This window comes from Chelmon rostratus, chromosome 7 (assembly GCF_017976325.1).
Source record: "Chelmon rostratus isolate fCheRos1 chromosome 7, fCheRos1.pri, whole genome shotgun sequence".
NCBI classification, from domain to species: Eukaryota; Metazoa; Chordata; class Actinopteri; order Chaetodontiformes; family Chaetodontidae; genus Chelmon; species Chelmon rostratus.
Window position 1 is genome coordinate 21,825,077 of NC_055664.1, and position 26,203 is coordinate 21,851,279.

General features: G+C 45.0%; 1 protein-coding gene across 2 annotated transcripts in view; it reads left to right on the forward strand.

Moving 5' to 3' along the window:
* The window catches only part of robo1 (roundabout, axon guidance receptor, homolog 1 (Drosophila)), a 159,601-nt gene that overhangs the window by 50,910 nt on the left and 82,488 nt on the right, over nucleotides 1-26,203 (forward strand). For both annotated transcript variants that reach the window (XM_041940053.1, XM_041940054.1), the window contains exon 2: nucleotides 254-580. In XM_041940053.1, the coding sequence (XP_041795987.1) occupies nucleotides 254-580 (327 nt within the window). The remainder of the gene's footprint in view (nucleotides 1-253; nucleotides 581-26,203) is intronic.

Sequence of the window (26,203 nt, forward strand, 5' to 3'; positions counted from 1 at the left end):
GCTCTGTGAGTCCATCTGAATTAAACAGAAAGACCAGACTCGACTTTGTGTTTTATTTAACAGAAATTGCCACCACAGTTGAATGGAATACTAATTACTGCTAGGTTTTTTTTAAAGATGCCTATTATTGGTTGCTAATTAGACATATTCAGAGTAAGACATAGTTGTTAACACACTGCACGACATCAGGCCTCAAGGCCCTATTTAGCAGATTTTAAGTTAAACGTGGACATTTTTTGTCTTTTCTTCTCAGGATCCCGTCTGCGCCAAGAGGACACCCCACCCCGGATTGTGGAGCACCCATCTGACCTGATTGTTTCCAAAGGGGAGCCCGCCACTCTCAACTGTAAAGCAGAGGGGCGGCCAACCCCGACAGTGGAGTGGTACAAGGATGGAGAGCGGGTGGAAACAGACAGGGACAATCCCCGTTCGCAGCGCATGCTGCTGCCCAGCGGCTCCCTCTTCTTTCTACGCATCGTCCATGGACGACGGAGCAAGCCGGACGAAGGTTCCTACGTCTGTGTTGCCCGCAACTACCTGGGAGAGGCAGTGAGCCACAACGCCTCACTGGAAGTAGCCAGTAAGTGCAGCACGTCTTCCTATTTCTTCTTCCCCTCTAGTGTGGGTGTGAATGGAGGAGTTTGGGTTTAGATGCAGCTGAATAGCAGGCTCCAGTTTCCTCCAGTGTTTCTGTGTTCAATGTGTTCATTGAGTTGGATAATCTCTTAGGAGATGGGCAGGATGTGTTTGGCCCAGTGGTCTCCGTAGACCTGCGGAGCCTTGGGGGGAGAAGTGGCCTGATCATTCCAGGGTGAGTGCCTCTGTAAAGGGCCCTTGGTAGGTGGTCAGGAGCTACAATGGGAACAAAGCCCTTTCTGTTTTGGCCCCGCTTCTGCTGTTTGTCAGAGAGATAGATATGAGTTTTTATATCGAAAGGAATGCAATCATTGCATCTGTGTTTAGTCATCTTTTAATGAAGAGCTTTCCCACCCATTTAAGTGAAGTATTAGCGATTCCTTGTATTGTCTGCTACACTCATGCAACGACAGTTTAGTTTTGATGTAAAGTGGAATTAAGCATCTTCAGGGTCAACAAGCAGGCTTGGAACCATATTATCAAGGGGTATATTTGGCAGTCAGTGGATATGCAATGTATGAAGAGAAAATAGTCTTTCTGAGCCGTTTAGTCGTTTTGTGAGTGGTGACCTGTGTTGACAAATTTGTTCCCATGATTATTTAAAGGCTGCTTTCGTTGGTGAGGTCAGCTCTTCAGATATATTATCTCTTTGCTCTCTTGACTCGCTGAGAGTGAAGGCTGAGGAGGAGAGCTCAGATATCAGCCGCTCTTCTAGTATGCCCAGAGGCTGTCACCAGCCCGCTCACTGTAATCTAATCAAGATGGGGAAAGAAAGAATTGTGTGTGTGTGTTTGAATGTGTGCGTGTGGGAGTGGATGGGGAGTGTGGACGGTTGCAGGGCTGGGCATGGGCTCCTGGCTCTCGGAGGGTAATGGTCTTGAGTACAAGGTGTCGGTCGCTGCTTGCCAAGTATTTTCGGATTTAAGATTTATCACTGGGGCCTCTGGAGCCTACAGATGCAACAACCTGCTCTGCTCTTAATGCTGTTTCCAGTATTTTTCCATCTTCAGTGTCAGCTAAGTGAAATGTAAAGTAAGAAGCATCAGATCAGAGACTTTTACAGGCTTCTTGTTCATACACTGGATTTTTATGGTGTGTACTCCATGAGCCCAGCAGGGCTCATGGAGTACACCATAAAAAACTGAGAGTAGAAGTCTCCCTTCAGATGATCAGAGAGGAGATGAACTGCAGTAATGCAGTACAGAGTACAGAGTGGTGGTCCAGCTGGTGTGCTGTCCTCATGTTGCCTGCACTAGTTAATGCTAGCCAAGCCTCTCAACATTAAAATTACAACTCTGCACAATTTAAATGTAATTATCTAAACTACTTTAGAGGCAAAGTAATTTTATGAAATATGAATATAAAAAAATACAAGAGAACTCAAGTGTTTGGCACATGCTACAAGTTTCCACAGATCAGAATGCTAAAAATATTTTCCCGAGTAGTAAATGATATACAGTGTTTATTTCAGAGGTGGGTTTTCAAGTAGAAAAACAAGACACTTGGCGGGACTCGTGAGGACCAGAGTACAGAGTACCATTGGCTCAGTCTCAAGTTTGGGCTGCTTATTCTGTATAAGGTTCAAACAGACCCATAATGACAAGCCACTGTGCTCCAGCCCTCTCTCTCCCTCTCGCTTAGTCGGTGTCTCTCACTCCCCTCTCTGCAGCTCTTGCTTAACTACGTATAATTATGTTGTCGGAGCAACGGGGATGGAACCCTGCCGAAGGAAAAAGGCCGTAGAAAAAGAAAAGGCCCAGACACACTGAAATTTCTTTACAAGGCTGCGTTTAAACTCCAGAGCGGAGGAACTACATACCATAAATCTGACTCGTGAGGCCATATAAGAAAGCTTTAGAGCATTTCGGATCCCATGCTGTCATTTAAGATGCTTGTCATACCTTGACTGCTATGAGTTGAACATGTGAGACGGGGTGTTTTACTCGGATTCGGTGCAACTTCAAGGAACATCCAGGCGTTTAATTTCCAGTCAAACTCCAATGCAGGAAGTCGTGGTTTTAATTGTGTTTACTTTGCCTAGCTCTCCCCCTCGAAGGTTTTCACTTTAAAAGCTAAAAACACAACGTTTTGGAGATGTTATTATAAGAGCCTGGCTTTTGCAGTTTCCCTTACTCACCAGCGATTGTTAACATAATCCAAGTTTCAACAAGTCCTGTTTTGTCAGGCCAGGAGAGCTAACCCAGTTTGTTTGGTTTATCATTAACCACATGTACAGTGCAGCACACAATCTCTCTATCTCAGATTCTTAACCCAGAGTGTGGGCTAATGCATTTACCACGAATCCTGTTTGCCTTATGTATTCGAACAAGCTAAAGATAGGATTATTTTCCTATTATGTTATTGTTTTCTTTGTATTATAGATGTTTGACGTCAAATAATGAACTTCCTTTGTGCTCAACGACTGCCAGTTGATAAAGAATCAAGAGTAAGGCCACGTTGACATTTGTCCTTCGTTGTTATTGAATTTGAAACATTGCAGCCATGTTTCTGTAACTTGTGCATGTTTTCACCAAACAATGAAATATCTGTAAGAGAATTTAAAAGTAATAGGAAATGTTCTCGCTCTTCTTTAGCAGTAACTGACAGGTACATGGGAACAATGTGTGTGCAGTATACTGTATACTCTGTGATATGTCACAGTAATTTCCTTTCCCTGGTGCTCTGCGTGAGGCCCTGAGAGGCTCTATGAATAGCTCGTTTCTCTTTTCCTGGATGCGGAGATAGCAAAGTGAGGTAATGGACGGCACACTGCTCCACTTGAGCAGGCGATAACCTCAGGGCCTGCTGTCTAGTGGCCTGGCTGACTGCACAGTGCTGACCGCACAGGGTTGGCTGTAGGCCTTATATCCACACACAGACTCCTCACTCCAGAGGCAGGGTTTACTTTTTACAGCCACTAACAACAGAAGCGGAGGGATGTTTACTTAAATTTGGTCCACAGCATATAACTCTATTCAGCCAAGTTTATCGCACAATCGCATTGATCTTGATGCTTCTGTGAAATCTCTGTCACCACGTGCTGCCAGCTGGCTTCGCTGACTTTCTGATTAGTGGGGGGAAGGTCGGACCTTCGGATGTGTCGAAGGAGGCAGAGTTCATCCTGACAGATTTGGGGCCATGCCTGAGGGTCATCTGCAGAGCGGAGGACAGTTGGCTGGCATGCGCCAGTCTAAAGGCAGCATGGCCACCTCCCACTGATTTGAGCACTTGCCTGTCTCTCATGCAGGAAATCCCTTGTAGGACATCTGTTGGCTCTCAAAGACTCTTGGTCTTTATGTCGCCCCCTTCAGCACAACCCCTCCCCTTGGCACATAACAACTGAGTTGACTCTATCTCACATTTCCTTCATCCCTGTCCTCAACCATGTCTCCTCTTTACTCCTCATTATTTCTCCACCGTTGAGAACAAGCCCTATGACTGAAACAGCATCTCATACGTGGTGGCAGAGTAATTATTCATTTGTCATGGTGTTTGCCTTTCGTTAACTTATTACAAGGGTGGCATTCAAGTGCAGCAGCTCTCTGTTTTCACTGACTTGCTCACACCTCTCCCTTCGTTTCTGTTATTTTAACCTCCTTTTCCTGCTCAGCAAATACGAAGGAGTTCTAAACATAAAATGATTCTATGAGGTGGACAGAAATGAGGTAGAGAATGAGAGAGCAAGAGCTGAAGGAGAAAAATCAGGACGGCTAACCCCAGCAGAAGCAGCATTGAGTGTGCTGGCAAGCTGCCAGGGGACTGGAGGCAGAGTGTGTTACAGCTCTGTGGCAGTTATTTGTCTCAGGGAGGTTCAGAGCAAATTGGTGCAAACGGCACAGCCAGGGTCTGCTTCATGAGTCAACATGCAGCTGAGGCGTGGGCTCCACACCACAGACTCTCCTTGGCCTCCACTCCAATCTGTTTCATGTCGGAATGCAGACCCTTCCACAATCTCACAGCCCGGTGGTGTGCGTGCGTGCGTGTGTTTGTGTGTGTGTGTGTGTGTGGCTGTCGAAACTGACCTCTTCCTCACTAAGAAAAGTCTTTCAACTTTCATACAGTGTAAAAAAAGTTTTGCATGCATTCTATTGGTTTTTCAACAAATTCATGTTTATTGAATAAATGGCTTGTTTTAGTGTGTCTTGCTGTGAACGGTTGCGGCATGCCTGCTGTTGTTCAAGGCTATTTCAGTCCAGTGCTGTTACTCTCAAAATTACAGTACATGGGAAACAACCAGCTTCTGTCTAATTAACCCCCCCAGCACATAACTGTCAGCTCCGTCTTTGTGAGACCTCTGCAGTCTGAGATATATTGCGCACATGCATTTCAATTACTCTTCTATTAATCCATATATGCAGATAGTGATTTTTATCATGCATGTTGCGTGTGGTCTGTTGAACCTAGCATATTTAGCACTTCAGGGTGTTTGCATAAATCAATGCAATCCATGTAATTAAACCTGCAGCATCTATTTGCTGCATTTGGTCGATACCTAAATGCCTTTTTCAGAGAATTTCTGCAATAAGCAACAAGACTTGCATTCCAGAAATGTGTGATGCCTCTCATAGCATGCCGTGCTCGTTAGTGACCTGGATACATACCTTGAAACTTTAACCATGTTGTCTAAATATGCCTAAGACACATGCTGGAAGATATTGGCTGACATAATTGACCCAAAATGCAGATGTCACTCCCTGCAGTGACAGCAGCCTGGAGTGAAGAAAAAGACGATGCTCATGTCTCTTTCACTCTTGTGAAAATGTGTCAAATGTCATACTGATTTTGGGATTTTTAGAGCGTGGTTTTCACAAACACAAAAGCGTAGCCTCGCCCACGCATAGCCCTCCCCCGCCAAAACTAATACTGCTGGCTAGATACGAGGCCAAGTGCTGAAAATGCTCACCACGGGGAAGAGAACAGCGTAGCAGCGGATAAGAGCCAGAGCAGGGCAGTTTTTTTTAACAGTTTTAGGTGCTTTGTGTGGTTTTAAAGCGAACACTGGCACCAAGCCTAAAGAGAATCTCACACCCTGCAGAGTGAGAGAAAGTAGTATGAATGGATTGGTTCATATACAGAATGAAACCATGGAAATAACAAGATTGGGTGAGGCAAGACTTCCTGCATTTGGGGAGTGCGTGAGTGTGTCTGCGTGTGTGTTTGATTCAATCAATCTGCCAGTTTGTCCACACTGGTCTGGTGAACAGTGACAAGCAGAGTGTTGTATGAAGGAGGGTGTACATGAGCTAAAGGGGCAGGTGTACAGACAGGGGTAAAGCAGCCTGCTCAAAGTCCCATCAATCACTCCATGCTCCACCCGTCTCTGACAGCCTACTGGGCCAGTGAAGACAGGGGAGGCACGGCCTCCAAAAGTACACCAGAACCCCCTTCATCCCTCCTCCTGTCCCTTTTCCTCCTACGGAAAACAGAGGGTGAAGACAAAGCCGAGCACAGTTTGAGATGGCACCCTGCGATTCCCACTCTGTATCTTATCATCCGCATTATCAGATCGTCACGGTGGAATTTTGGAGGAAATTGAGCCATAAATACAGAGTCTTGCTGAACGCTGTACCTTTTAATGGCATCATAAAATACTTCTTCAGACGGCGTAAGCTTGAGTCAGTCCCTTTAGTGTGATAGATATGTCAGTATTAAATATATAATTGATCTCCTTCTGTCTTTCTAAAGGTAGAGAATGAAATGCATTAGATGTGCTAAACACAGCTGTTTCACACTGACATCCTCTTTGTTTTTGCCTTTCGGATCTCCGCTCCGTGTGCGTTCATGTAGGAAATGGCTGGTCTCTGTTAACAAGGGAGGGAATGCTGACATATGGGGACCACTTTAAGCACTTTCCTCTGTTTCTGCGAAGGTTTGCGCGCTCCATCCATTTACACACAATGACGTTGCACAGATTTCTCGGGATGTCTTTGAAAAACTAGAGCTACCGCACCGCTTTCTGTTTGGGGTGCCTGGACACTTCCCTAAACTCCTGTGTGTCTGAGCCTTTTTTTCTCTCTGTCGTCACAGTGGCTGCATATTCATCTCTGTGTAATCCTTGCCTTTGGCTATAGTACAGAACATTGTGGGTAGGATGGGTGCGGGGTCCCAAGATGGTGAAGTATGATATTAACATTATGAAGTGCTAGACTAGAGCAGATAAGATATGTGAGCTCTTGAGTCCAGTGGTCCTGCACCACCACTCAGGAGGACTGCTGATAGCAGAATACCTTCACTTCCTCTCCTCTTAAAAACAGCTTTATTGTTTGAGTGTGTACATGTTTCAGTGAGTGTCTTTTTTTTCCCCCTTTGCATCTTTTATCAACATGTTTCCATATTTGTTTGAGGTGTGCCTTTGCCTCTGCTCCACATGTGATAAATGCTCTCAGTGGTATGCTGTGTGTCAGAACCAGATGAATGTATGCTGCTGACTCTAATCTCCACTTCTTCTGCGGAGACCTGGGTATTACTCTTGTTGTGAGGCATAATCTCCTCTTGGTCTGAGCCTCTCCTGTGGCCAGAGAGGCTGTGTGTATGCGTGTTTATGGGTCTGTGAGGTTTGTGCATGCGTACGTGCTCGCATTCTGGTGTCTGGTCATATGACGAGGTGTTCTGCTCTGCGGACATGCTCTGGTTATTAAACCTGGGTTAAGCCCTCACTTGAAACCTTCTATCATGCTCCTCGATCCGAGACGATGGAGTTAGGGAGGATTAAGGGGTTTGGAGATGGGAACTTCAGGGATTTTCAGCTAACATTTTGGCAAAGTTAGAAAAATGTGCTCAAGGGCCACAGACTGTGCACCTAAGGTGAGCCTGCATGGACCTTGTGATGTCCTGTTCTCTTTACTCCCAGAAGACAGACCACAATTCATCACCTATTGATAGTTTTTCAGCTGACCTCTAGTGCAGACATTTAGCTGTGACATCAAGCTGCGGTTAAAGAAAGTGCAGCAAGGGTACAAAACAAGGGTACAAAACAAACAAATTACATTTGGATGGCAAATGTAATTTGTTGATGTGGTTCTGGAGGTGCTGAGAGGCAGAGTTTTGGTTGCCCAATAGTAGCCATAGGAAGACAAGCTGCTTCTGCTCAGGTTCAATGTACTGATAACGCAGGAAACTGTGTCTGTGCTGCACCAGCCTTTATCTGATATATGTTCCCTTTCAAACATGCTATCTCTCTATTTCTATTTCTCCCTCTGCCTTTTCCCCACTCTGTTGCCTTCCCTCTCTCAGTCTCCTGTGAATTGATAAACGGAAGAAAGACAGGGTTTGTTTCCAAGAACCCTGTGAAGGAGAAGGGATGGGTAAAAAGACATTTTTCAGAGTTGTAGCATGTTGCTGAGCCTGGAGCAAGACAGACAGGAAGAGCTGATGAGCTAAGCAGTAGACCCAAACACTGATAACGATCTGCCTTCTGCTATCCGACTACAAATGAAAGGCAGTCTACTTGCTGCTGACTACAGATAGTCGCAGCCGCGCCATCAGTCAATGACAAATGCAAACAGGGGATACATGATGGAATTCAGTTGTCATCTAATTGTCCTTGGTTGCTGTGGGAGCTAATCTGATCATTAAAGCAACAATTGAGAGAAAATGAGTTTGTCCTTGTAGTGTCACCGACACAAGGGTGCGTCCTAAAATATGAGTGAAGAGTCGTGGCTCATTGTCACGGTGTAGGTCTTATGCGAGCTCTCTGTAAAGCTAGCAGTCCATTTCTAAGCCCAAGATATTCAGCATACTAGGGCTCACGTTACAAATGAAGGGATTGACTCCATTACCACAGTAATGACGCACTAATGACAGAAGACATAAAAAGAAATGGATGAACCATCAACCAACACTGAACATAACTGAAAGCGTGCAGCTCATATCTTTTGTTTGACTTGTTTAAACATCTGTTTCATCTTATTAACTTAGAGAATGTTGTTTATGCACCTCAGGCTGAAGTACATGTGCAGGGAACATAATTGTTCTCAGTGGAGTGTATGTAAACATATACAATAGTCTAATTAGGACCATAAAAAGAAGGGCGGCTTGACTGAGCGATGAATAGAACAGATACACTCTCACCTCTTCTTTGTGCCTGCGTGACCTTTCTAAACAGGGTGTGGCAAGGACACAAAAGGATCTCCATGTAACCATATCCTGCAAAGAGTCGGATAAAAGACAGACAGGGGGACGTCATGTGTAAAAGGAGAAAAATAGAGAGGATCCATTCAAAATTCAAACAGTAGTGAGTTGCTGTGGGTAAGTTTGAAATAGCTGACATCTGACTCAGTGAGGCCCGGTATTGTATGACCATAGTGCTGCTGTTAGGCTCGGGGGTGACATTTCTATTCTCCCTTCCAGACCTCTCTCTCGCTCTGTCTTGCGCTGGTATCAGATTCTAATCTGTCAGTGGTGCCTTGGCTCCATTTAGCCGATTGGCTCCCATCTGATGGATGGGATAGAAAGCCCTTCGGTGACCAGGCAGGATATGGCAAGTCCTTTTCCCAGAGTTCTTCACTTCCCTAAAAATAGCTTAGGATTTGACGCTCACCTATGGCACTTTTCAATACAAATTTTACTAGTATCCCTTTCTTGTACAGCCATGATTCCAAAACAGTTGGGATGCTGTGTAAAACATAATTAAAACAGAATGTGATAATTTGCTGTAATCCTTTCTGACATATACTTAATTAAAAACAGTACAAAGACAATATATTTAATTTTTTACCCCATCCGCTTCATTGATTTTTGTAAATATCTGCGTATTCTGAGTTTGATGCAGCAACACGTTTCAAACAAGTTGAGACAGGAGCAACAAAAGACTGGGAAAGTTGCTCCAAAATAACCTGTTTGGAACATTCCACAGGTAAACAGGTTGATTGGTGACAGGTGATAGTATCATGACTGGGTATGAACACTTTATAAAACAGGTTGTTTGCAAATGACTGCATCCTATTTTATTTACGTTTTACACAGCAGCCCAACTTTTTGGAATCAGGCTGTCCTTCGAGTGCAGTGTTACTCAGTCATAAGGTGAAGCACTGTGCTACTCCCTGCTTCCCTCCAGCCTTACAATGTAACCACTAGCGCTGTGTTTGGACTCAGGGCTCTGTGAGCATCGTGCCGATAATCACAATGTGGTAGCAGATGATCCCGGGACCTGGCCTTTGCATCCAGTCTCATTTTTCCCTGCCAATGGGATTAGTAAAGAGTGCCGACTCTGCAGGTGGAGCTGTAAGTTAATTTGCCCCACTGTTTGGAGCTATAATAGCTTATTGATTGCCTGACAGAGATGCAAGAAGCAGCATGGAAGGGCACAGAGAGGGTAGAGAATAAGTTAATCATCGCTCAGTATGTTGCCAGGATTTAATCACATTACCCAAGGTTCACCACTGCCATGTAAATTCATTTTCAACCTTCAGAGTTGGAGCGACTGCTCTGAGAAAGAGGGGACCCTGCTGAGTTCATGAAACCTTTCCTCAGCTGCGGTCTGGTCTCCGCCGGCCTGGTGCTCCCTGCCCAGCTCCCGCCTCAATCCTGTGGGATGCAGGCTCCCTGCCCAGGGGCCCAGCTTAATTCATGCTAAGCTGTCGGGTTAATTTTAACTATACTACCCAGTGGTGACCTCCATCTGCTGCAGTGCTGCTCAGGTTGTCTGAAAAACACCAGTCTGGCCTCCACGATTCAGACCATAACTCTCAGACAGCTGGTTGGGCCATCACTCATTTCTTCCACTACTCCTTCCCAGGCTAAAGTGCTCCTGTGCAGTGTGTGTATACAGTATGAGCAGGAAGGTGTGTGTGTGTTTCTCAGAGGAACTCTGGACCATTAGCACTGCCATCATATACACATTCTCACTACGGCTGGTTACCTGGAAACTGCACATACTGCTTTCATTTGACTGGTGACCCTCTAGCTGCCAGCACAGATTGAGCGACTGTTCCCGTATTTTAGCAGCTTCAAGCAAAGCTGCCATTAACACTGCTCAACCTCAGCACTGGACTGTAGCAGAGCTGAGCAGGTTTTAACCCCGACAGCCAGGGCTGATTGTGCTATCATTTAGGACTAAAATCTGCTGCTTCCATGCTTAATCTCAAGGTTCTGTGAGGGTATCACATTGGCTTGTGTTTACACAGAAATCAGCGGAACCAGGTTCAGCAGTGGTTGGAGTTTGCCCGTGCGTCAGCCTGCCTTCTATCAATCTGTCTGCACCCAAACGCTCAGCTAACCAAAAGCAAAACAATGGCACAGAGAGGTGAAAGAATGAGATAATGTAAACACAGAGAAAGAGAAATGTTGACCTCTCACCCCGTCGCATACACACACTGTCACTGACCTGATAGCCAAATTCCTCTCAGGCAACAACAGCAGCAACATCTGGCAAAACTGTCCACCTTAACCCGAATCTAAACCTCATCAGGTCTCATCACCACCAGGACTCCAGGTACAACATGTAGATTACTCTCGTCAGAAGAGCCTTGATGCGATTTAAAATAATTGCAAGAAGTCTGGTGCTCGGAGATCAAACGCGCAGAAGGAGCGATGGGAAGGAACAACAAAGACGGGGATAAATTGTTGAATAGAACATAGCGGACGAGCTGCAATTAAGCTTGGTATGAGAGAGTAGATGGAGGTGGCTCCAGTTGGACGGAGAGCCTCTCTTGGCTCGAGAGAGGAAGATAAGGGGACAGGTGGTGTTCTGTTCTCTCAAAGATCTCCGACAGCTGGCAACTCTCTTGCTATACGCATGCTGCCACAGAATGTATGTGTGCGTGTCCCTGAGAGTGTGATATGCCTGTTTGTGCGACATTTGTTTGTGAGTGCGTGTGTGTTTATAGCTACATGTGCCTGCATTTGGTGGTTGTTTGAGCGCTTGCCAGCTGAGATATCTCCCTAAAGTGAGTCTCAACTCTCATACCTAGACTCTTTTTTCGTAGCTTCCTTGTTCTTTTTTCTGCTCACCGGCAGCCCCGTGGCATCGGGCCATTTAATACCAGCCTGTTCCACATGAATATTTTTCTTCCTCTGTGTTATGGCTTCAGCGTGTAGCAGTAATCTGTGAACGCTTAGCAGGTTGATTCCTGTTCAGACCCAGTTCAGACTTAAGGAGTGGTCTGTTCATGTCACTCAGTCTGATGTTTGTATTTTCTGTTGCTTACTGACTTACCAGCCTCCCTGCCTTTTTAGGTGACTTTGGATTTTCCCTCTGCCATGCAGCTGAAGACTAATGTTAATATTTTCACCATGACTTCAGGTCTAGCACATTATATCCACCATTGAATTGCTTTAAAAGTGACAAATAGCATGCTTAACATTTTTTATTCCAGTCTAAAAAAGTTTGCTTTTCTCATAAACTTGATTTCATGACCAATGAACACTTTTCCATGCAAAGCAGATGCCGGGATAACAAATGAGCCAAAACAGAAGGGACTTAAAATTCCTCTGTGTTGGTCTGGCAGGATGTAGTGTTCATGTACTCTGGTTAGTTCAGAGTTCTTTACTGTGTTGGCTTTGGGCTCGCTCCACATCCAGCTTTGTGTTTGATCGGGCGGTGTAGTGGTAGCCACTGAGAAGAGCTCGTGTCATCTCAGTGGCAGACTGCTTTTGTTTGCAGAAAAGAAAAAGAGATGGTACTAAATGGGCCAGAGGCGGTTATTTGCTGTTGGCAAACAGACACTGTCCTCAGTGGTGAAGCACTCAGTTGCCACTGTGGCCTGACAGCTGGCTTTCACCCCTTGGCGCGGCAGAGTTTGTTCACAATGGAAGTTGCTCTTAAATGTAATTCATGCTCTTAAACTCTGCATGGCCATCGCGCTCTGGTGGAGGCTCAGAATAGAGATTCCCCTCCAGCACCGCTTTTGGTCAGCAGAATTGGAATCCATTTCGTTGACCATTATTGATTGATGTCAACTGTTATAAGTGCTCTCTTTTTTCTCTGTGTTTTGCCAGTGGTTTCTTTGAAGTTGCTGTGATTCCTTTCAGCTTCCCACCTTCAATGGAACAGTTGGCCTGCACCTGATCCATTGATGTTTCACGCCCCAGAGGTCATCTTTACAAGGACGCCTTCTTTGTGGCGGGGGAACTTTTTCATATGCAAAAATAAATGACGGTGTTTTAAGATGAAAGCACTCTCTACACCAGCACCATCTGTATTCACTCTCCACCTTTCCCTATATACGTTATTCCGCACCTGTCATGATTACAAGTTATAACCTCCACCACATATAAATCACAGTGATGGGAATGTATTCCTGATCTAATCAGCTGTTAAAGTAGTCCCGTAATGACATTGAATATCCCTTCAAGACCATAATTACACTTACCTTCAGCCCATCGGCCACACATATGTCATCATTTATGCACACTGACTCTATCAAGAATCCCGTTAGCTTATTCTCTCTGAAATGTGCATCTCATCAGGTGTGAAGCTCTTGTAATTAGCGGTTGTTGAGACAATTCAGCAAATCAATAATTTGTAATTGCTTGGGGTGGTTCACACACACCCCCGCCACTTCATGGAAATTGTTTTTGGGATTTTTCTTTGGATGTAGTGAAATAACAGTTATGCTTGTGTAGTTTAATTATTCACGCAACGCTTAGCACTGAGCGTCACTGTTTAGTGTCTCCTCCCGTGCTTGAGGCACATGTTCATTATCTGTCCTTCCTAAGAGTGGCAACGTTATTTTCTGGAAAATAGAGAAAAAAGGCTCTAGCAATGACTAGATCACATGCTACTTCCACTCTTTTTAGATTTCACTTTGCCACAAAAAGAATTTCTGCTGCAGTACTTTCAAGCTTGAATTGTATCAGAAAATATGGCTTCCTTTCATCCCGCATAAGATTCCAACTATTTCCCTTTAGGCAAAGCCACATAAAGCCAGCTTTGTCCTCCAGACACACGGACGTTATTATAGCTGTCCTCATATGACTATAAATATATTCATTTTGAACATCAACTGTTATTCATCCTGACCATAAACTTGTAAGGAGTCCTATAAAATTCGCTTTGGCATGTACTCTACGACTCAAGGGAAATGTCAGCAGTGACTTTTTTGTGATACAGAACTGCACATTCAAGTCTGTGCACACAAGAATTACAACACTGTATGTATCACAGTGTGTCAGTCAGATGGCGGTGTCACAGTTTTGTAGAAATCCTGGTTGCCTGCTGCAAATGAGTGTAAGCACGGGCAGCATGTAATTTCAGTATTTTCGTAAGTTTATGTGTGAATTTGATTCTGAAGGTTCATATGCCAGATTGTTGTTTTCAGACTTGGTAAAAACAGCCAGTCTTCCAATTGTAAGACAAGCACACATTAGAGGGTGCCAGGATATTCCCGAGAGAGGTGACAAATCAGACAGGCTGGTCAGAGGGAGAGAAAATCTCGGCCAAGTTCTCAGCAGACAGCTTTTTTGTCTCACGTTGTCTGGAAACTGTCACAGGAGAAGAGATCAAGGTGACCATTTTAGCCATTCCAAACAAGCCTGGAGCCCATGGCCATTGGCCGCTCATTCCTGAAGGCAGGCGGAGCAGAGCGTAAACCCTTAAAGCAGGTTTTAAACAAACAGTCTGGCAGGGAGGCTGTGTGTGGCTTCTCTGTTCAAATGCCCCTGTCGTCCTCTCTGCTGCTCTCCAGAGCAGTGTGTGAGCAGCGCTGTATCCGTCTGATTTATCTGTGCAAGGTGAGATAAGGCTCTCCCTTAGCTCGTCCGTTAATCCTCTCAGCCACAGATGCAGAATGAGTGTCTGTCCGGCTTTTAGACAAGGTTTGCTGGATGGAAATGATAGACTGGGCATTAAATACACACCTGTATTACCCCGACTATCTGGCTTTTCTGAGGAGTTCAGTCTTGTATATTTTATATACAGGTCTCCTATTGGTCACCGGGTTTTGGAATGTCATTGAGCAGACAGGGAATGTCTGTGGATTTAATACATTTGGAATCAAGGATTATTAATCTATTTTTCAAATGTGGAATTTTAATTGAATTGTTTTTCCATCGTTTTCACATAAGATGGTAGTTTTGTTTCTGATTTTCTCTTCAGGGAGCCCAGATGTTGCAGAATGAAACTGTTTTTTACTTTAGAGCACATCTGAGCTGCAACCACTGTGACACAGGATGGAATACAGTTTTTAGGTCACACAAGTTCTTCATTGTAGTTATGAAAAGTCACGAAATATTAAACCAAGCCTGTTGAGAACCCTGTCACAAGGTGCAATGCCTTATTGTCAGCTTTTTCCATACAGAAACCACAGTTCCTCTCCTCCTATATGTCCACTTGATCTGCAGCGAGTGCTCATAGCTGCTGAGTACTGTAGGGACCGTATTCATCAGTCAGCTTTGATGTTAAGTTAAAAGACTGTTCTGGTGCACTCCTGTAGAACTAAGTTAAACAGATGCTCACTTAGGGTTTTTTTTGCGAGTGATCACAAGTGAGTTTGTGGAACAAAGTGAGACGAATGAGACCCGAGGGAACATCTTTCAGCAGGGGTGTGTGTGTGTGTGTGTGTGTGTGTGTGTGCGTGTGTGTGTGTGCGTGTGTGTGCGTGCGTGCGTGCGTGCGTGCGTGCGTGCGTGCGTGCGTGCGTGTTCTCAGTGTGGATATGTGCACTCTGGATGTATGGACAGACACCAGATGAAACCGATTTATATCCTCGACACGTCTGTATTCATCAGGGAGCTTCAGCATCACTGCTGACAGCATTGGCTTGTAATTGGCTGACAGACTGAGTACCTCTTTTATTGGTCCAGGCCAGAGACATTTAACTCTGATATGGACAATGCCACAGTGTGGCCCCTGGGTCAGCAACAGTGAGACACGGACAGTAATCGGTGGTTAACTTAGAAAGAGAATAAAAATGACTCATATTTCATGAACTGCAGTTCGCCCACCATGCATGCTGCAGTTCCCCCCAGCTGACCTTTTTTTTTTTTTGCCAATTTAATTTCTTTGATCCTGATCCAAAGAAGTGTCATCACCATATTTGCCAAAATTACAGGGATTGGCATTGAGATAATGAAATTTTGTAATTTTGTTGTGCTGTGCGTATTGCTCAGACTGGAATTACACTTTGGGTGATGAGTGAAAGTAGATGGAGGTAGTGCGTTAATATTGTACAGCTGGTGAGCATAAAACTAGCCGTATGTCATCAAGGTAATCAAATGAACTGTGCTATCAAGCAGAGTTTTAATGAAATACTCCAAGTGATGCCCAGTCCACAAATAGAGCACCGCTTTATAAGACACTTCATTTACGTATGGGAGCCACATGCGTGCTGAGAATGACTTAGCGATTAGAAATCATTGGAAACATGACATGACCAGGTACAGGATCATTCATTTTCACAAACCTGTGCACCTGTCACACATGCACATGGATAGCATCAGGCGGAAAGTGATATGGAAGTTTCATAGACAAAGTACGTACTGTTCAGCAATGGAAATGGAAGCTCTTCAGCTGCATCTCTTTGATGTAGTAGACAAAAAGCAGGGATAGTGTCCCTGAAGAGCACTTATGTTCGGGATGCATCCCTCCCTCTCTAAGCCTCAGCTGCTATCATTTTAAAAGCTGGGTTTTTACTGTACAGTAACAACCATTTATATGATAATGCTCCAGGGGTATGTAAACCACTAACGCTACCATATATTCCACTCTTTCCACTCTTTTTCCCTCAGTGTGGTGCCTGTCATTATACTGTGCATACTGGCACAGAACTGAATGCTAAGCGAGTGATAAGAATAAATGGATGGTGGGTTTTAGTTTCCAGACATTACTGGTCTTGCAGTCCTCTGTATTTTTTTCCGCAGCAGTGTGGTCTTGGTGATCAGCCTCCGCTTGGCGCTTGCTGGTGACTGGTATCTGTCAGTGAGAGAGTTGGAGGACTTAGTATCCCTTCTCTTTGACCTCCCTCCTTGCACCTTTAATCCTGTCTGTCTGTGTTTCTACACTTTATACATTTTGACAGCCGGTGTGGGGAGGTTTAGGGGCAAAGGGACTTTTTTCTTTTATTGTCCTGAGCCCCACTTCCCCTCTTCTCAGCCAGCAGGGAGAGACACTCCACGGGCTTAAAAATAATCAGTCACTGTTTTCAGTGAGGGGCTTTCTAATTGAGCCTGGACTGACCCCTGAATGTGACCGTGCTGTCTGGTTTCCATCCCAGCACTTGATTGAAATGGGAAAAGTGGACCGAGATTCAGCTCATTCTTATTTATTTATGTTTGGTCGTCCGCTGTTTTGCACGGCCCAGCGGTGGATTAGCACTCTATAGATGGATCCTCAGTGGAGGGGCCCCACTTCCCTGACACACACAGGGGGGCTGGAATGTGCAACACACCGCCAGGACTAATGGTGTATGAGAGGGGGGTGGTATGAGCTGTCTACCTCGATACACCACTTTACTGTGTGGGGAGCTGTGCATGCTGCGTTTCTCCAGTTCTCCGCCTCACAATGTCTTGTACTTCTGGCTCTGAAGTATACAGGTTTGAAATTTAGCCCTGAAGAATAGCAGCATTATAGAGACCACGATGCAGTTTATGCAGCGTGCAATCTGACTTTTGACACTGGCCAGAAAACGGACGCATTCAGGCCTGTGAAAAAGACCCCTCGTAAACAATGTTGACAGCATGCTTGTGTACCAGGAAGTGCGAGCAGGATGCAGGATCTTTGTAGGTTAAACACATGTCATGGCCACAACACTGTGTCCATTTATTCTGGTTTTACATGCTGCATGCTGTCAAACTCTGACCGACAGCTAAATCTGCTGGCTTATATTAGAACTAAGCCTCTGTGTAATTGAATATTAGTTAAATCCTCGCCATACTACTGAGATTTGACCTAAAAAACAAACAAACCTGTAATTGGAGTACAGTGCCCCCCTTAGGCATCACAGTTGGCCTTCTGCAATTGTATTTATCCTAATTTAATTAGGTTATCAAACTCTTCTTTTCATTCTGTTGTGTTTTTCTCTAGGACCGACAGTTGTGCTTGGTTTTTAAATGCTTTTAGAAGACGGTTGCATTGTTTTGACTGTCAATTTGACAATACCTTTTAAGTTGGTACGAATCTAAAATTGTGCAGGAATCATCTGGCATCATTAGCTCCTCGCCTTTGAAAGTCTCTGTGCACGGCGTACAACTATGTATAAATAAAATATCAGATCAGGCTTCGTTCATCTTTCTTTCGTATTGGCTCGGCCGGCCTGTTATGCTACTTAAAAAAAAATCTCTTCACTGTAATAAGGACAAAGTAAGAAGTACTGTTATTAGAGCTGAAGTTAAGTGAAGAAACAGGAGAGAATTGGTGCCATGTTTTAGAATCTGTGGAGAGTTATGCTGACATCTACTATGCATAATGTACTTTACAGTGAGCTCCCTGATTAATGCAGAGGAGTATTTAAGTGGCGCCACGAGGACATAAGCTGAGACGGTAGAGTTGTTTGATAAAACATCTCTAATTAAAATCTGTGTTTTCTCTCCGTTGTTCTTTGTATGTATTGTCTGTATTTCACTGAGCTCTCTCGGGACCAAGATAAATTGCATTAATTAAATTCAGCTCCAAATGAACCATTTTTCTGTGTTTAGTAATATTTGTTGCTGTAGATTGCCATGCGTGCTAATTGAATGGCTTGTTAACTAGGTAACAGCCAGGAAACTTCAAAAACCCCATCTGCATCGCTTAGGTCTTTCTCCACATCGCATTTGCTATGCAGATGTCTGCTGCAACTGTTTTTGTCCTTCAGGGGTGCACTGGGAGCTGTGCAGCAAAAACACAGGTCAGGAGTCTGACCGTCCCTCTGATAGCAGGCACGGGATAAGGCAGACAGTAAGGGAGAGGCAGCGCTATTATCTTAGCCAGTGATGGTAGCGAGGGCTTTTTTAATCATCTTTCATTTTGTGCCCCGGAGCTCAGTATGTTTTCCCTGTAGATGCTTCTCCCATTGCAGCCTCGCAGTCACCCTCTCACTCTATTCTCCAAACCACTCTGCAGTAAAATTAGATTTTATGATTTTGGGTCATTGCAGCTTCCTGAATACTGTATACCAGGGATGCATAAAAAGTTCTGGATACTTTGCTTGAAACCACCACAATGTGTGAGCTTTAGAAAGAAATGTAGAAATGACAGCATGAAGTATTGATTTCTGTTCTTTTATTTTTGCTCTGTTTTTTAGAGGCACAGTTTACCACATGCGTGTTTTTAATTTTTAATGCCACAGCATTTGGAAAATGTGAAAGATGGAGCGAGTTTAAATGACAAAGTACATTTTCAAGAAGTAATTGAAGAAACAGAGAAGCAAACAACAACTGAAATGTCTCTCACTGACCCCTTATAGTAATTTTGGTAGGATGTGGACTTGGGCTGGAGAGGAGGATACAGACGTGATGGATGTATGGGCAGACTCATCTTAACGCTCTCAGCAGGGGTGCCACTTGATGCAGGCCACTTAGTAACTTACACAGGAAGGAAGGACATGACTATTTTTTTTTTCATACAGCCTGTTGTTTACGAAATCTGAATGCCAGATCTCCATCTGTTCAAGCCAAATTACAGCAGTGCTGTGCATAATTCCTCTGCGTTCAGAGAGATTTTCATTTTGTATATATTATCATTGGATAGCTGTGAGTGAATATTGAATATGCATAAATATGTAGCACATTGTGGAAGTGAAGCTTTATTCTGATTAGTAATTGTCAGAAATCAACTTAAAGAATGAGAAAACAATTTTTTTTGTGTAATTGCTGGCTATTTTCTTTCTGTCTTCATTTTCTCTCTCCGGCTCAGTATCTCTCAGGGCTCTCTCTGCCCAAGCAGTGGTGGAGTTGACATTTACCCCTCCTGTAGACAAAGAGCGCTGGCAGAGTGAATGGGGAATGGAGGGAGTAGCCGGCAACTCCGGGGCACAGGCCAGATGGATTAACTTGAAAGGCATGGCATTGTAAACCAAATTCAAATTAATCCCTTTTTTGTGTCCCTTGATGGAACAATGGTTCTTTCCTGGGCCTCAGAGAGACATTGACGCTGAAGGGAGAGTCAGGCCTTCACCATATCCGACAGTCTATTCACATCACTGCTCTCAATTACCCGCCACAGGAATAAGGCACTTTCTCAACACTGGAAAAATCACCTCTCTTCCAATGCAATTCAAGCCAGGACCCATGAACTGAATATATTTGAATATTAATTTACAAATCAGGTCTTATAGTAAATATGCACCTATGGAAACTGGCTTCATTATCTGCCCCCCCCCCCCCCCCCCCCCACCCTTTTTTTTGTGTGTCCTGGTCTGACTTGCATTTTCATTGCAAACGCAGTGTCAGGATTTCCATATAAAATAGTTCTCATGCCGTTTGGCTCTGTCCAGTCTTTTTGGAGCATGTCTGTTTCCTCTGTGGCCCCGACTAGCTGACACAGCCCAACAAATAAAAGTGAACTCGGAAACCCTCACTGCAGCACAGAATCCCTGAACCCTCCTGACCCCAGCCCCACATCACCCGAAGTTTTGCGTTCTACCGCTATTTGACCAATATCTTTTGAGTGCCGTGTGGCCTCAGCATCATTATTGTAAGAATGTCCCTGTCTGCCAGCTTTTCTCTGTTTTCATTGTGTTTCTCAATGACCCATGCTGTTCCATATTCTATTTCCTGAAGACATTTTTATGGGAAAGTGTGTTGGTAAATCACTATTGAATTCCTTTTGGAGCCGCTTCTTAATTCTTCCTCCTCCCTCTTGTTTGTGTGTGTGTGTGTGTAATACGCCGCAGAAGTAGGACAAGAGGTCCCCCTGTTACAGCTTGTATTATTTGACGCAGCCATTCATTAATTATCTTCCCTGCACAGTCGTCCTTATCGCTCATTGTCTCCTTTTTTTGGGGGGGGGGGTTTGCTTCAAGCACCTTGTTCCACACCATTCTAATCCCAGCTCTTTGTTAAACCATTTGCCTATCCAATATCCTCGGGACTCTCTGAAAGAATGGAAAGAGCACATTACATGTAGCTACATATGGAGTCTGGATCTCACACATGCTACGTTTTTTTTTTTTTTTTTTTTTTTTGCCATGTAGCATTTAGGAAACCGGAGACAGTGGAGGCTGAAAGTTCAGAACCTTTAGTGAGATAAACGCTGATCATCCTCACCATGGGGAGGGACGCGGTGAGCAGAGAATAGATTGCCGGCTGTCACTCTTTGCTTTTTTTCTTTACACATCTGTCCCTGAGGCTGTTTGCTGCTGACTTGCTCCGAGATCGGATTTATGTTGTGTTTAAGTCGAGAAATGTTTGGATTTATCACCAAAGGCTTTTGGAGTTTGTACACTCGTGGTATGAACACACACACACACACACACACACACACACTCACACACACACCTCCAACTCCTGAATGTCACACATGCTTTACCTCTGCTGCCCAGCTCTGTTGATGGTGGACTAAATGATCCATGGCGGTGTATATGGACCGCACCTCCTCTCATTGGTCACAGCCACTTGCTTTTTATTGAATCGACCAGGTTAGTCCATACAAATGTTGACTCGTATGTTGTCATCATTGCCTATCAGCGTAGAACAATTTATGGCAGAGTCATTCAAAGTGATGACTTTTGTCCTCCAGCCTCTCCTCAAAACATGTTTTCCATCATTTTGTGTTAGGCCGTTAACCCTCAGCTGCTGCACCCCTCCACTCTGGAGCCATTTTCTGAGGTTCTGTCCCAGAGGTGACCCCTCTGGAATCCACCACCATGGCCTATGTGGCATTACGCTAAACCTCAAATTGTTTACCCACTGAGCTATTAATAAAAAACTTCACTGACAAGCACATCAGCGACGGACGGGAAGAATGCCGGACAGTCGCTTATAGACAGTAAGGCACATGGGGGAGAATTATAGACAGTGGGAGACTGAAAGTATGCTTAAATCTGTTTGTGGAACAGGGCGTGTGGGGGAAACGATATTTGTGCCCCTGCCGAGCTCTGGGTGCTGTGATGAATGGCGCTGTATAGCGTTTTACTGCCCTGTGCATTCCTGTGTCTGGGCTGTTTACTGTTACCACACCTCGCTCCTCTGTGTGTAGTGGTAACCAGCCGGGTAACACATGGTGCTGTCCATGCCAAGAACATTGCCCCAGCGTAGTTACTCTGACCCCGTTTCAAACCTAATTCACTCCGCTGCCCTGAGTACTTGCATACCAGTGGCATAGCTTCATGGCATAAAGCTCAAGAGATCTGAAGGGTAGGGAACAAAACAGTGTTGCAGCTGTAGCAGGGAATCAATGGACACAATTGTGAACATGACAGAGGGGATTTAATGTTCAGCGGCATTTTAAACCATTAGCTACCGTCTCTTGTCTTGTTATCCAAACTGTCCATGATGCACAGCTGTATGTTTTTTCTCCCCTTTCTGTCAGATAGATTCCATGGCTCGTTAAGGCAGGATTTAGTGTCAGTAAATCCACATTAGCTGCAGGAAAGACAGTGGCCGCTAACTGTAATTAGACAGAGAGTCTGCTCCGGCTCAGTCCCTTGAAGACCAGCCAGAGACACGACTCCCATCATAATGTGTGGACATTTGTTGATCGCTTGGGGACAGGTGGGGATGTCATCGTGACCTTCAGTTTGCCTGCGCATATGAGGGCGTGACGTGGGTCCCCGGCTTCATAGAGGGTCCCTTGTCTCGTTAGTGAAACGTTGATGGTTCTAACATTAAGTGAAGGACATTAGCTGGCATGGCCACTCTTCACGCAGCGGCTCCAGTCTGGATGTTTTCACCTGCTAAATGACAGCATTGGCCAAGTGTTTTAACTTGCTGTTGTGGAGAATGCTAACAACCGTGAGGGAAACGGTTGCCAGTTAGAGAGGCAATCCCCCAGCCAGTTCACAATATCGGCGCCATCTTGGCATGTCCCCTAGTTAACGTTTGTGGAAAGAAAGAGGAAATTCAGCGTTCAGTGACAACTGTGAAATCATCTGAGATAGCGCTGAAGTGGAGGATTAGGCTGGGATCGAGCCAGAGGAGGGCACAGTGACTGAGGGAGAGAGAGATGGAGGAGGAACAGTTCCCAGCAAAATGCACTGAATAGATTTTTTAGAGCCTCTGTAATTGTCTTTCTCTTTGTCTGCTGTCCTGGAAAACCACCCACTCCTCCTCCTCGCCTTTTCTTCTTCCCTCCCACTGAAGTTCTTTCAGCTTTGCAGAGCTTTCGCTGAAATCCTATAGGTGATAACCAATAATACAGTCGTTAATACTTTTCTGCGACGCAGACGTTCTGCTGATCCCGATATAATTCTAAAAAAAGTGACTCTCTCCTGCAGCTTAACTTTAATTTATCTTTGTTATCTCCTCGCTGTCGCATTGAACTATTTCTGGCTGCTTTTTTTTTGCGTGTCTTCTGGAGTTGTTTATCTCCCTGCCGGCCTTTTCACAGATACCACGGTATGTGCAGCAATGTGTTGTGACACACAGCACACTTTCAAGCTCTGCTCTCTTCTCCTCTCTCACCTGTCTGTTCCTATTTCTTCACAACATCCCTTTTACTGAGCCTGTACCCAGGTTGTTTCCCTCAGAGTTTATTCCCACTTCCTCTCTGTGACAAACAGAAAGGGGGTTTCTTTGGAGCTTTTATCTCACCAGTTAAGTTTGGTTTCCTTTCATTCACCCCTCACCTTCTTTCTCCCTTTCTCCAACCCTCTGTCCATCATCTGCCTAACCTCCCTTTTAGGGTTTCCTCTGCCCCAGTGTTCCTCTTCTCCCTCTGTACGTAGGGTTTCTTGATTCCTGTTGGCATCTAGCAGTGGCACCGTTTCTTCCTTTCCTTCCAGCTACCCTCCACTGGATGACTGGAGCCCTTGTTGAGGTGTTGTGGTGGTTGTTGGCCCAGCCTGTTTCTCAAGGGGCTCCTTCAGCTTGTCTCTCTTCCCTGAAGTGTCCCTGGCCCCTGGCCCCCAACTCCCACCCCCCTTTGCCTCACAAAGCTGCTGTCAGTTCGCAGGCCACATGTGTCAAGCCTCAAGCCCTTATTTAAGACCCGGGTCCTGCCTGGGCGTCACTGTTCCAGCAACAGTGAGGGCACCATGAAAGAGAGGGTGTAGGCAGCTATTCAGGAGCCCGGAAAGACACAGAGGAAGGCTGGACACGAAAAAGTGATGGAAATAAAGCAAAAGCACTCTAACTGGAACAATTGCTCTCAGCCCAGCTGACACTGTGAACTCAGAAAAAAAGTGCTGTGTGTGTGAAGAGGTAGAGTGACTATTCACCCACACAGAGTGGCCCCAGTTCATAAGGCTTTATAACAAAGTGTGAATATGGTAGTTTGGCTGGAGGGGACAGTGGAGCTCAGCCAGACCCATGCACAACAGCCTCTCTGTTAGGCTTTCTCTCTCTCAGCAGCGTAGGAGCCGAGACACATTAACAAATACAAGCCCCCAATAAAACACCACCGCTGGACAATGTTCCTCCACCTCTGCCAGCCGTCTGATAGGCTGTATATGAGGCGCAGAAAAGTCATGCCATTCATTCCATTTGAGTGTATTCTGGGGTCTGTTTTTCTTTATTAGGCCTTGGTTAAATAGTGATGACTCATTCAATATCTGAGAGTGCCAGTGATTTTATTTTTTTAACACATACTGCATTCAGTCATTAGGCCCTGGCTTTGTACACTGCTGTTTATTGGTTGCCTGCTAACATTGTTTCTGTGGCCATTTGTCTCAGCAGCTCTGGAGACACTCAGCAGTTTGGGGATGTGTTGAGGTGACGTGGTCTTAAAATAGCACGGTGACTAACCAGGTAGAGACGACTGAGCCTGTCAACAGGTCCTTAAAGCCTCTGTGTGCTGGGGGTCACAGGAGACAGAAGCTCTAATTGACAATCAGTGATGAGTGTCTAAACAGACTGTTATTACAGGGCTCCCAGGGCCTTGATCAGCCAGTGTGGAGAGACAGACAGACCGGAGGGGGCAGGGGGAGGAGAAGGGGATGGTCAGGACATAAACATAACTGTCCTTTGGTTTCATGGGAAGACTGGCACCTAATCCTAAAGACTGATGCAGCTTCACACAGCAGAAAGGGAAAAGCTTATGGTTACGTCTGACCGTTGGATTTGTATACGGTCTGGTGTTGTAGTGTGGGTGGTGGGCAGGATAATGATGGTTTCCACAGCTGGAATGCAAAGGAGGAGGAAAAGAACGTCCATCTCTGTTGAAGGAGCAGAACCAGCAGCAGTTTGTGGACAGAAACAAGCTCAGACACAGACAGGGTAAAAAGGGGGACAGGGCAAATTAACATTTTTGCCAAGAACCAATTTTACTAGTCGTTAAAGTTTCCTCCCTGTGGTCAGGAGGCAATGTTGGGCAAGCAAGGTTTGAATTAAAATGTCCAACATGACTGCTGGTAGATGTTTGCGGATAATACCTATAATAGCTGGCGTTTTCGGTGGCATATTAGCGTTTTTTGTAATTTCACATTTCATTACTTCCCAAACCTGTAATAATAAATTGTAAGCTTCATGAGGTTTGAGTGTTGCTCTGCAATGCCGACCGCTCTTTTTTTCCTCATGTTTTATACTTTCATTTTGTTCTCTTCCCCCCCAGTGCACCAACTCCATACTACACTGTGACATACAATAGAGATGCACAGCTTTGGTCTCACACAAATCTTCATGCTGGATGCTCGTGTTGGATCTTTTTTGCTGGCAGGTATTTCCGCTCAGCGCCTCCCTTGTTGCTTTCCATTATCCTCTTTTAATTAATGTATCTCCCAGGGCACATAGTGTGCAGTAATTAAGGGCTAATTGCACCCAAGGTCAGTGGATTTATTCATTTATCTGTTCATTTATTTTGTAATCAGCCTTTTGGAAAGTAATTTTATCTGTCGCTGTTTGGCGTTTGAGTCCTTGACCGTAGCCCCCCCACTCCTCACCTCCTCTGCAACAGGACACTAGTTCAGCCTCGTGAGTTGAGCCGAGGTGCTGATGTCTGTAAGGAGGAAGCCAGTGACACATAAAGGTGTCGCTACTTGCAGAGATGGCCTTAAGGCCCCCGTGCTCCTTGTGGAGTGGTGTAAAGGGGGTTGGCTGCCTCAGGACATGCAGTCTCAAGAGGTGGTTGGGTGTGCTGATAGTGTGTTGGGTGTAAATAGTGGTGTGCTCCCATTGCTGGCTGGGGTCACTGCCTAACAGGGCTGCTAACATTTTCCTGCTTTGTTCAACGAATTGTCCCTTTTTTCCTCATATTAATCTTTTCTAGGCGAACAGGTTTGTTTTCCCATCTGCTTTTCCTTTAATCAAGCTGCTCTTTTGTCTGTGCCAGATGAGGAGAGAGCCCCTCTGATCCCCACTGTTCCCTGAGCCGAGTGCTTAATTGTAGCTTGCTTCTTCCTCAGATTTTTAGTCCTTTATTATCACATCATCCTCACACAAATGCACACATGCATCCTTGCACACTTGGTACACACACAAACGCACAATCTCATGCATAAAGGAATGGCCAAACAGACAACCCACATGCCCTTGCACGTCGGCAGTCAGCGGGGTTTCTGCTCAGCATGTGTGCAGTAGCCCACCTTGCCTCTGTCATGTTTTCCACATTAAAGTGCTG